This window comes from Meriones unguiculatus, chromosome X (genome assembly GCF_030254825.1).
Source record: "Meriones unguiculatus strain TT.TT164.6M chromosome X, Bangor_MerUng_6.1, whole genome shotgun sequence".
NCBI classification, from domain to species: Eukaryota; Metazoa; Chordata; class Mammalia; order Rodentia; family Muridae; genus Meriones; species Meriones unguiculatus.
This window is the reverse complement of record NC_083369.1, coordinates 154,268,549-154,282,454: the sequence shown is the minus strand read 5'-3', so window position 1 is coordinate 154,282,454 and position 13,906 is coordinate 154,268,549. Positions and strand designations below refer to the sequence as shown.

Here is a 13,906-nt window from a genome sequence, read left to right as displayed (position 1 = left end):
CTACTAGTACCATTATGATGTAATAATCCTCTTGTTATGTCACAATAGTAGCATTATGATGTCACAATGTCTTTGTGACATCCTCAGTGTACCACTGTGATGTTATAATGCCATTGTTATTACAGAATAGTACATTTTGATGTTATTGTTGAATTGTGATGTCCTACAGTACAGTTTGATGTCTTAATTCACTTCTGATGTCTCAATACTAGCATTGTGATGTCACAATTCAATTGTTTGTGACAATTGTGACATAATGCTACCATTGTGAAATCATAATTCAATTGATACTACAATTGATGTCACATTGGTACCATTGTGATGTCACCATACGATTGTGATGTACTGGTAGAATTGTGATGTCACAATTCCATTGTGAATTCACAATAGTAGCATTCTGATGTCACAATATTGTGACATCCTAATACTGTCATTGTGATATCATAATGCCATTATGACTAGACATTTGTACATTGTGATATCATAATATAAATCAACAGTCCTATTGTGATGTAACCATTCAATTGTCATGTCATAATTCTCCAGGGATATCACAATAAAACCAGTGTGATGTCACAATGAGATTGTGATGTCCCTCCAGTAGAGTTATGATGTCATAATTCCATTGCAGTGTCACAATATTAGATGTCTCGATATATGTGTTATATACCAATAGCACTGTTGTGATGTCACAAGTCAATTGTAATGTCATAATTCTCTACTAAGCTCAAAATTGCTCAATTTTAAGGTCACAATACGATTCTGATATTCTAGTAGTACCTTTGTGATGTCATAATTAATTTGTGATGTCAAAATAGTAGCATTTTGATGTCACAATATTTTTTGTGATAACCTAATTGTACCATTTGAAGTCATAATGCCATTCCGACTACAGATTATTACCACTGTGATGTCATAGTACATTTGTGATATCACAATGGTAGTAATATCACAGTTTAATTGTAAAGTCATAATTTTCTAGTGAATTCACATTTAAACCATTGTGATGTCACAATACCATTGTGATGTTATACTAGTACCATTGTGATGTCATAATACCCTTGCAATGTCACAATAGTACCACTGTGATGTCACAATATGTTTGAGACATCCTCAATGTTATGTCATAATGAATTTTGACTGGAGAATAGTATCGTTGTGATGTCATACTACACTTGTGATGTCACAATACTGCCATTGTGATGTCACCAGTCAATTGTAATGTCATAATTCTCTATTGTCAAAATCGAACCATTATGATGTCACAATACGAAAGTGATATCCTACTAGTACCAATGTTATGTCATAATACTATGTGATGTCACAATCGTAGCATTGTGATGTCACAAAATCTTTGTGATATACACATAGTATCATTGTGTTGTCATAATGAAATTGTGACTATATAGTTCCATTGTGATGTCATAGTACAATTGTGAAATCACAATCGTATCTTTGGGATGTCGCAATTCAATTCAAATGTGATAATTCTCTAGTGAAGTAACAATCGAATGATTGTGATGTCACAAAAGGATTGTGATGTCCTATTGTGATATCATAATAACAGTGGTACACTTCGGATATCACAAATACATTGTGACATCACAATGTTATTCTTGTGGTATCGCAAGAGGATTATTACATCATAATAGTACAAGTAGGACATCACAGTATTGTAAGATCGCAATGGTTCAATTTTGTGACATCACAATGGTAGTCTTGTGACTTCACAATGGTACCATTCTCTAGTCATAATGGCATTCTGATATGTGAAAGGTATTATTGGGATATCACAAATATATTGTGACGTCACCTTGCTACTATTATGACATAGCAAGTGTATCTTATTGTGACATCCCAATGGTACTATTGTGACATCAATATTGTACTGTGATATAACAGTTGTACTATTCTCTAGTCACAATGGTATCATGACATCATAATTGTATTATTAGAATAAAATAAACACACTGTGACATCGCAATGTTACTATTGTGACTTTGCAAGTGTATTATGACATAACAATGGTACTTGTAGGATATCAAAATCATATTGTGGCACCACAATAGAGAATTATGACATTATGGTGACATCGCAATAGTAATATTGTGACATCACAATTGTGCTATGACATCACAATGGTATAATTCTCTAGCCATAATGGCATTATGACAACACAATGGTACTATTAGGATATCACAAATACATTGTGACATCACAATATTACTATTGTGTCATAGCAAGTGTGTTATGACATAACAATTGTACTAGGAGGACAACACGATCTTATTGTGATATCGCAATTTATTGACTTTGAAATATCTAATATTTCAATTGACTTGTGACATTACAACATTACTAGTAAGATATCACAATCATATTGTGACATCACAATGGTTCGATTGTGACATCAGTAGAGAATTATATTTCAATTGATTTTTGTCATCACAATGGTACAATTTACTATGACATTACAATGGTACAATTCTCTATTCATAATGGCATTATGACATCATAATGGTACTATTAGGATATCACAAATCTATTGGGACATCACAGTGCTATTATTGGGACATCACAAGGGCATTATAATATAACAATGTTACAAGTTGGACATTACAATAGTACTGTAAAATGTCAGTATTTCGATTGTCCCATCACTAGAGAATTGACATTCCAATTTAATTGTGACATCACAATGGTACTCTAGTACCATTTAATTTACATTCCAATTTAATTGTGACACCACAATGGCACTATTTTCTGGTCACAATGGCATTATGACATTAAATGGTACTATGAGGATATCTCAAAGACATTGTGACATCACAATTCTACTATTCTGAAATCTAGTAAGACATCATAATCGTATTTTGATATCACAATTTTGACATTACCAGTGACTTGAGACATAAAAATGGTAATATTGTGATATCACAGTTCTACTATGACATCACAATGGTACTATTCTCTTGTCATAATATCATTATGACATCACAAAGACATTGTGACTACACAAAGCTACTAATATGACATCACAATCATATTATGACATCACTAGAGAATTATGACATTTCAATTGACTTGTGACATCATAAAGATTCTCTTGTGACAAGAAAATTGTCCTGTGACATCACAAAGGTACTATTATCTAATCACAATGGCATTATGACATGTCAATAGTACTATTAGGACATCACAAAGACATTGTGACTACACAAAGCTACTATAGTTATATCACAAGGATATTCTTAGATCACAATGGTACTAGGAGGAAATCAGAATCATATTGTGAAATCAATAGGGAATTATGACATTTCAATTGAATTGTGACATCACAATTGTTCTATTGTGACATCACAATGGTACTACTGACATCTCAATGTTATTACGACATAACAAAGACAATGTGACTTCAGAAAGCTACTATTGTGATATCGCAATGCTATTATGATATAACAATGGTAGTAGGAGGACAACATGATCTTATTGTGACATCAAAATTTAGTGATTTTGTAACAATTGACTTGTGACATCACAATGGTACTCTTGTAGCACCAAAATCGTACAATGACATCACAATGGTACTATTCTGTAGTCACAATGGCATTATGACATCACAATGGTAATAAAAGGATATCACAAACCTATTGTGAGATCACAATGCTACTATTGTGACCTCACAAGGTATTTTTGACATCAGAATGATATGATTGTGACATCACTAGAGAATTATGACATTGCAATTGACTTGTGACATCACAATGGTACACTTGTGGCACCAATATTGTACAATGACATCACAATGGTACTAGTAGGATATCACTAAGATTCTGTGATATCACAAAGCGACTATTGTGACATTGCAAGTATACTATGACATCACAACTGTACACAATCATAGTGTTATAGAGAATTATGATATTTCAATTGAATTGTGACATCACAATTGTACTATGACATCATATTGGTACTATTCTCTAGTCATAATGGCATTATGCCATTTCAATGGTACTAGTAAGATATCACAAAGACATTGTGACATAACAATTTTACTATTGTGGCATTGCAAGTGTATGATGACATGAAAATGGTACTAATAGGACATCATAATCCTATTGGGATGTCACAACGGTATGATTTTGACATCACGAGAGAATTATGACATTGCAATTGACTTATGACATCAGAATGCTACAATTATGACATCAAAATTGTACTATGACATTTCAATGGTATTATCACAAACACATTGTGACATCAAAATGCTACTATTATGATATCATAATTGTACTATGACATAACAATGGAACTAGTAGGACATCACAATCTAATTTTGACATCAACATGGATCAATTGTGACATCACTAGAGAATTATAACATCACTATTGAATTGTGACATCACTATGCTACAACTGTGACATAATAATTTTACTACGAAATCACAATGGTACTATGCTCTAAATGGCATTATGACTTCACAATGATACAATTAGGACATCAGAAAGACAATACAAAGCTATTATTGTGACATTGATACTAGTATTACATCACAGTTGTAATTGTGAAATTACTTGACTTGAGACATAACAATGGTAATATTGTGACATCACAATGGTACTATTGTGACATCACAATTGAGCTATGACCTCACAATGGTACTATTCTCTAGTCAAATGGCATTATGCCATCACAATGGTACTATTAGGACATCACAAATACATTGTGACTACACAAGGATATTATGACATCACAATGGTACTAGCAGGACATCACAATCATATTGTGACATCACTAGAGAATTATGACATTTCAATTGAACTGTGACATCACAATGGTACTCTTCTGACATCGTAATTGTAGTTTAACATCATAATGGTACTATTCTCTACGGCAATGTGACATCATAATGTTACTATTGTGGCATCGCAAGTGCATTATGACATGACAATGGTAATAGCAGGAGATCAGAGTCATATTGTTACATCACAATGTTTTAATTGTGACTTCACCAGAGAATTATGTCATTACAATTTAATTGTCACATCACAATTGTACTATGACATCACAATGGTACTATTTTCTAGTCACAATGGCATTATGACATCTCAAAGGTACTAGTACGATATCAAAGACATTGTAACATCACAATGTTACTATTGTGCCATCGCATGTGTATTATGACATGATAATGGTTCTAACAGGAGATCACATTCACATTGTGACACCACAATGGTTAGTTTGTGACTTCACTAGATAATTATTACATTACAATTGAATTGTCCCATCACAATGGTACTATTGTGACATCAAAATTGTACTATGATTTCTCTAAGGAACTATTCTCTAGTCAGAATGGCATTATGACATCACAATGATACTGTTAGTAGCATTCACAATGCTACTATTGTGCCATCGCTAGAGTATCAAGACATAAAAATGGTACTAGTGGAACATTACAATCTAATTGTGACATCTAAATGGATCGACAATAATATCACTAGAGAATTATGACATTACTATTGAATTTAGACATCAGTATGGTACTATTGTGACAACACAATTATACTATGACATCACAATGGTCCTATTGTCTTGTCACAATGGTATTATGACACCTCAATGGTAATATTAGGACATCATAAAGACAATTTGATTTCAGAAAGCTACTATTGTGAAATTGCAGTGCTATTATTACATAACAATGGTACTAGGAGAACATCATGATCTTATTGTGACATCACAATTTAGTGATTTTGACATTACTAGAGAATTATAACAACTGACTTGTGACATCACAATGGTACTCTTGAACATCCCAATTATACTATGACATCACAATGATACTATTCTCTAGTCACAATGGCATTATGACATCACAATGGTACTAGTAGGATACCACAAAGACATTATGAAGTATATTATGACATCACAATCATACTAGTAGGACATCACAATATGTGATTGTGACATTACTAGTATATTATGACATTTCCATTGACTTGAGGCATCACAATGGTACTATTGTGACATCACAATGGCAATATTCTGTAGTCATAATTGAATTATGACATCAAATGGTACTATAAGGATATCACAAAGACATTGTGACATCACAATGCTACTATTGTGATATAGCAAGTGTATTATACCATCACAATGGTACTTGTAGTACATCACAATTGTATTGGGACATCACAATGGTAGTATTATAAAATGACAGTTGAAATATGATATCACAAAGGTACTATTCTCTTATCACAATGGCATTATGACATCACAATGGTAGTATTAGATATCACAACAGTACTAGTAGGACATCACAATTGTATTCTGACAATACAATGGTAGCATTGTGACATCACAATTGTATTATGACATCATAATGGTATTATTCTCCTGTTGTTACGATTATGACATCACAATTAGAATATGACCTCACAATGGTACTACTATGACATCACAATCGTATTGCGAAATAACAGTGGTATTAATAGGATATCACAATCGTATTTTGACATCATAATGGTTCAACTGTGACATCACTAGTGAATTATGGCATTATAATTGAATTGTGACAACAAATGTTACTATTGTGACATCACAATTGTACTGTGATGTAACAATAGCATTATGATATCAGTAAGGTACTAATATATCACAAAGATATTTCGACATCACAATGCTACTATTGTGACATCCCAAGGGAATTATGATATCACAGTGGTACTAGTAGGACATCACAATCTTATTTGAAATCACTATGGTACGATTGTAAAATCACAATTGTAATATGACCTCACAATTGTACATTTCTCTAGTCAAAATGGCATTCTGACATCACAATGGTACTATTATGATATCACAGAGACAATTTGACATCACAACTATAAACTAGTAGGACATCACAATCGTATTTTGAAATCAGAATGGTACAATTGTGATATCAAAATATTATGATATTACAATTCTACCAAGACATCACGATGGTGTTGTGACATCACAATGTTACTAGTGGCACATCACAATCATAATATCACATTGCAGTGTGTCTATTGGGCCATCACTACAGAATCATGGCATTAAAATTAAATTGTGACTTCACAATGGTTCTATTAGGATATCACAAAGCAATTTTGACATCGCATTACTATTATTTTGACATCGCAAAATATTCATGAAATCACAATGGTAATAGGAGAACATCACAATCATATTGTGACATCACAAAGGTGCAATTTTAACATCACAGTTTTATTATGACCTCACAATATTACTACCCGAAATCACAGAGGTATTGTGACATCACAATGTTAGTAGTAGGATATCACATTCACATTGTGACATCAGAAGGGTTCGATTTGACATCACTAGAGAGTTATGACATAACAATTGAATTGTGATATCACAATGGTACAATTATGACATCACAAAGGTACTATTATGAAAGCACAAGGATATTGGGACATCATAATGCTGCCACCCTAACCCTTAACTGTACTAGAAAGGTATCACCATCTTATCGCGACATCTCAATGGTTCGTTTGTGACATCACTAGAGAATTAAGACATTACTATTGAATTCTGACATCTCGATGGTACTATTGCGACATCACAATTGTACAATGACCTTACAATGGCATTAGGATATAAGTAAGGTACTAATATATCACAAAGATATTTTGACATCACAATGCTAGTACTGTGATATTGCAAGGGAATTTTGACATTAGTACCATATCACAGTTTTATTGTGACATCCCAATGGTACTACCAAGGCATCACAATTGTACTGTAACATCACAATGTTATTAGTAGGACAGCACAATCTTATTATGACATCACAATGATTCTATTGGGCCATCACTAGGGAATCATGATGTTACAACTGAATTATGACATCTCAATTGTACTGGTAGGCCATCACAATCTTATTGTGACAGCAAAATGATTTGTTTGTGAAATCACTACAGAATTATGATATTATAATTCAATTGTGATGTCACAATACTATTGTGACATCATAACCGTACTATGATATCGCAAAGACATTGTGAGTTCACAATGCTACTCTGACATCACAAGGGATTTCTGACAACACAATGGTAGTAGAAGGATATCACAAATATATTGTGAGATCACAATGTTTCTTTTGGGCCATCAGAAGGGAATTATTAAGTTACAATTGAATTGTGAGATCACAAGTATACTAGTAGGGCATTACAATCGTTTTGTGACATCAGAAAAGTTTGATTGTTTCAACACTAGATAAGTTTAACATTACAATTGAATCACAATGGTACTATTGTGATGTCACAATTGTACTATGATATTACAATCGTACTATTCTCTGGTCACAATGGCATTATCACATCACAGTGGTACTATTAGAATATCACAAATATATTGTGACATCACAATGCCTCCTATCACACTCGTATTATGATGTCATAATGGTATAATTATGAAATCACAATTTTATTATGACTTCAAAAGTGAAGTAACAAGGCATCACAATGGTATTGTGACATAACAATATTACTAGTAGGACATCACAATTTCATTGTGACATCACAGTGTTTCCATAGAGAATTATGACATTACACTTGAAATCTGACATCAAATAGTAGAATTGTGATAGCACAATTGTACTATGACATCACAATGATACTATTCTTTAGTTATGATGGCATTATGACATCACAATGGTACTATTTTGATATCACAAAGACATAGTGACATCACAATGCAACTATTGTGTCATCGGAAGGGAATTATGACAACACAACAGTACTAGTAGGACACTACAATCGTATTGTGTTATCACAATTTTAGGATTGTGACATCACAGTTTTATTATGACATCACAATGGCACTTTTGTGACATCACAGTGTCACTAGTAGGACATCACAATTATATTGAGACATCGCTCTGTTTCGATTGTGACATCACAAGAGAATTATTACATTATAATTGAATTGTGACACCACAATAGTACTATTGTTACCTCACAATTGTGAAACCAAAGCAGTGGTAAAAGCTGTTGATGCTTGGAGGAAAGAGCCTGTCAGTCCTGTTTCTTCCCTTGCAGGTGGGGCTGGGAATCACCCAAACAGGATGCAGCTCCAGAAAGGGTCCTGGCTGCTCTCAACCATGGTTTTCCCCATGGGCCCTTAGCTTCTCCGCACAGGTGTCTTGTTTTCGGTCGCCATATGAAACCTACAAGAGAGATTAAGGAGGTCGAGCAAGGCAGTACTCTTCATTTCCATTAGGATCCTGTCGCCTGTGAATGTTTAATTTTGAGGGAAACCCGCACCCTGCTCTGGAGATAGATACCTTTGAGAGGCTGGGGCTGAATGCAGTCTGAGGGGGCAGCAGGTTGTTGCTCTTTGCCAGTGCTACACTGGTGAGGAGATGGAAATTGAGTAGTAGTGATCTTGTTTTTCATTGCCCTTTCCACGGGGCCATTATTTTAAATAATGATTACAGTTTTAGCTTTGAGGAAATAATTTTTGGTGTCCGTTTGCCTTTCTTTTCTTTTTCCTGTTTGGAAAATAAATCATCTGCAGGCTTAAATTTTTGCTGTATCTGCTAAAGTAAGTTAGATTCTTAACCTCTTTTGGGTGTTGAATCTCCTAGTGATGTAGATGACTCAAGTTGTCCTCACTGGCTAATGCATACAATCTTAGGGAGTCTCTCCTTGACCTAACCCATGTTAGGCCAGGAGTCCCAGGAAAATCTGAAAGCAGGAGAATTTCATTATCCATGTTTAATGCTTTTGCTAGCTCATGAATAGGGTATGATGCTTGATTCAATAATTACCCAAATACAATATCATCATTTTTGTGCCGGGCATTTTAATTGCTACAACATAAAGAACAATATTATAGTAGTAGGTCTTCTGTTTCTGTCTTTGCATAATTCATTTGTAAGATTCAGCACTTACTCAGCACTCTAGGTTTCTTTTCAGATGCCATTCCTTGTGTATCCCAGGCTCAAGAGTTGCCTGTCTCCTCAAAGTGCTTGGATTTACGTGTTCAACTGCCTCAGCTTGCCCTTTCTTTCTAAGTCTCTCTCTCTCTCTCTCTCAAACTCTCCACAGCCCCCTGGCTGTCCTCAAACTCCCTCTGTAGACAATGCTGGCTTCAAGAATGGAGTTCTACCTGTCTTTGTCTCCCAAATGCTGGGATTAAGGTCATGGTCTGCCTTTGAAATTTTAAACTCTTAATAACAAGTTGAGATCACAAATGGTAGGTAATGTACACTGGTCAGAAATTTACAAAGACAGAGGCAGGCAGATCTCTGTGAATTGGAGGCCACCCTGGTCTACAAAGCGAACTTCAGGAAAGCCAGGTGTCCAGTACATTCAAAGAGAAACTCTGGCCTCAAGGAAAAAGAAAATAGCCCACAGGATTATAGAGTGAGATCTGATGTCCTAATGCGGCATCCAAAATGTTGTTGCTAGCCTCAGCCCACCTCTTCGGGTTTTATCCTTAGAACTCAGCAACAGAACAGCTAGCTCAGCATTCCATATGGATTTTGCTCCCTGGTTCTTCTGGCTAGCTGAATCACGTGACCTTTTCCCCCTGTTTAAGGTTGGAGGAGCGGCAGTGATCACATGTTGGCTGCTGCAAAGAACTGGATTCTCCTCTCAGGTCATCCTCAGAAAAGCTATCTTTGCTGTGCAGTAAATGATCGGGAGATCTGACCCTGGTTGCCAAACCTGTTTGCATTCCTGCTTGCAGAATACAGTGTTGTATTCCCACTTCATCCTTCCAGACCACCCTAGGAGATCTGTAAGCCTCTGCCCTGGAAATTGCTAGGAATCCTTGGAAGGGAAAGAAAGAAGAGTGTAGGATGGACTAGAAACAGGGTTGAATGAGTTCCAGAAAGCAGGTTTCTGAAACTTGTGGACAACAACCTGCTGAAGAAGACAGCTCTGAGAAACCAATTCGAAGCAACATGCAGAGATGTCAGATGAGAGGAGCTGCCTCAGGAAAGGAGTCAGCTGGTTCCCAGGAAGAGAATGTTGAACCAGCTGTTCCAGGAAGATGGGGAGGTCACCTTGCTGAGAACTCCCCTTCTGGTTCAGTGCAGAAGACAAGGAAGAACCAGCAGAAGACTCCTGGCAATGGAGATGGTGGCAGTAGCAGCCAAATGCCCCAGCCCCCACGGAAGGAAAGGGCACGAGCCGATGCCACTGTGGAGAGTGAGGCGGCATTGAAGAAGAACAGAGTGGATGTGGAAGTGGAAGTGAAGATTCCTGAAGAATTAAAGCCATGGCTGGTGGAGGATTGGGACTTGGTTACTAGGCAGAAGCAGTTGTTCCAACTCCCTGCTAAAGAGAATGTAGATGCCATTCTTGAGGAGTATGCCAAGTGTACCAAGTCCCAGCGAAGTGCTGACAGTAAGAAGTATGCAGTTGATGAAGTTGTGGGGGGGATAAAAACGTATTTCAATGTGATGCTGGGCACTCAGCTGCTCTACGAGTTTGAAAGGCCCCAGTATGCTGAGATCCTGCTGGCTCACCCTGATGCGCCAGTGTCACACATCTATGGGGCACCACACCTACTGAGATTATTTGTGAGAATTGGGGCAATGTTGGCCTATATGCCCCTCGATGAGAAAAGCCTGTCATTACTGCTGGGCTATTTGCATGATTTCCTTAAGCATCTGGCAAAGAATTCTGCTTCGCTGTTTACTGCCAGAGATTACCAAGTGGCTTCTGCTGAGTATCACTGCAAAGCCCTGTGAAGGTCTACTGACCACTCGCCGTAGTCTGCTCTCTGTAAACACTTTTGTTTAGTCCTTTCAGTGTAGAATTGATGATCTTTAAAAGTGTCAATGTAAAATAGGGCCTATGTTAGGTTGATTTCCTGTTGTGTTGTAAGAAGAAACAAATGGAGTGTCTCCTGACACCTTTCCTCACGTAAAAGTTGCTACCAGTGTATGCAGTAATTAGACAAAGAACAAATTCAGTAGAACATTTTATTGCCTAGTTGACGACATTGCTTGGATACTGGTGGTTCTATCCCTTTTGACACTACACAGTTTTCTAACACGTGTTAATGCTGCATGGTGAGATGCCCTGGTTCCTAGTGCCAAAGGTTCAACTTAAATGTGTATGCCTGAAAACCCATGCATTTGTGCTCTTATTTCTTGTGGTGCTTGACGTGAACAGCCCATCCTCTGCAAATCCATTATTTGCTGTACCTTAGGCATTCATGCTATCATTGCTCAAATTGTTGAAAGACAGTGGTTTGTTTCCTGGTTTCTGTATTTGAGTCTAATGCACGTTCTAACATGATAGAGACAATGCATTATTGTGTAGCCACAGTTTTCTGAAAAGATGATGGTTTGGGAATCGTATTTCAGATCTTAAATAAAATTGTTCTAAATTTCAAAGCATAAAAAAAATGATTCTGTCCCTTTGCCTTCATTGCTTACCTCCAGAGTCCAGTCTAAGTTCTCCCCAGCTTTTAAAGACATATTTCAAACAATTAGTTTCCCAGAGAATTAAGAGCCTTTGTTTATTATGCTCTTGGAAAAGATTTTAGAAACGTTCTGTAAATGTGAAAAAGTAAATGTGTTTATTCATTATTAAATTTAAAAAATCAAAGAGGGGACAGAGGTGTAGCTCAGTGGTAGAGTATTGGCCTAACACATACAATGCTCTAGGCCAGTTCAACCTTTACACAACTATGACCCTTTAATACAGTTCCTCATGTTGTGGTGACACCCCAATCATGGGCTTTTTACTCCCACTTAAAGCACTCCTTCCTATACCCACAGTCTAGATTTTGGCAACTACCTGCAAATATTCCACCTCAGAAATACTAAATCCTAACCAGGCCTGTACTACAACAGAATATATTAATTAATTATGACTTAGTTCACTTACAGTTAAATATAGGAATGGTGCTAGCATAATCAAGATGTCACTTGGTCTATAACACAGCTTTTCTCAATACTCTGACAAATGTTAACAGCTTAGCAATATGGAAAGCCCTTAAACAGAAAATCTGATAATTTAACAGAAGTATCTCCCTAAAGTACACAGCATGCCACTATGTTAAGCCATCAGGGCAACAAGACAAGGGACACAGGTTAGAGGTGTTAAGAAGTTTTCCTGTATGAGTGCAGATTCACCCATTCACATCCAGCACATATGTGCAGCAGTATGGGAAGCTAACAGAATCAGAATTGCCATTAGAAAATTACCCACAATCCCATAGGATATGACTTTTATCAACTAGAGTTCAAAATACAGTTTGCTTTGCCTTTACTTAGACTTCATTAATTCAAAAGTTACTGAGGTCAATACTTTCTCCCCTTCCCTGAGGATATTTCAAATATGTTATGCAACGAAGATTATTTCATCAAGTTGGGTAGAGATTTACATCTACAATCTCAGCACTTGGGAGTTAGAAGCAGAAAATTAGGAATTCAAAGTTGCTTTCATCTACACAGTGACTTCAAGGACAGTCTGGGCTACATGAGTCCCTATCACAGTGGTTCTCAACCTTCCTAATTCTGAGACCCTTTAATAGAGTTCCTCATGTTGTGGTTAACCCCACCCATAAAATTATTTCATTGCTGTTTTGTAACAGTATTTTTGTTACATGTATGAATCATAATGTAAATATACAGGATATCTAATATGTGACTCCTGTGAAAGACTCATTTGACCCCCAAAGGGGTTGTGACACACAGTTTGAGAGCTGCTGCCCCATCAAAAAGTACAAAGGAGAAAGGTGAGTGGAGAAGACAAAGAAAATGAGAAAGGTGGAAAATACCTAGATTATTTTGTCAAGCTGGGCCTGGTAGTGTTGACCCCCAGCTACTTAGTATACTGAAGGAGGCAACTCGCAAAATCAATGACTACATGGGCAACTTATATAGAC

At 36.2% G+C, this 13,906-nt stretch overlaps 1 protein-coding gene across 1 annotated transcript; it reads left to right on the top strand.

Moving 5' to 3' along the window:
- The first annotated feature begins 10,880 nt into the window (after nucleotides 1-10,880).
- LOC132650093 (mortality factor 4-like protein 2) lies at nucleotides 10,881-11,756 on the top strand. The gene has a single exon (XM_060375213.1). It carries the CDS (start codon nucleotides 10,881-10,883, stop codon nucleotides 11,754-11,756), a length of 876 nt encoding a protein of 291 aa, XP_060231196.1.
- Nucleotides 11,757-13,906: the final 2,150 nt, after the last annotated feature.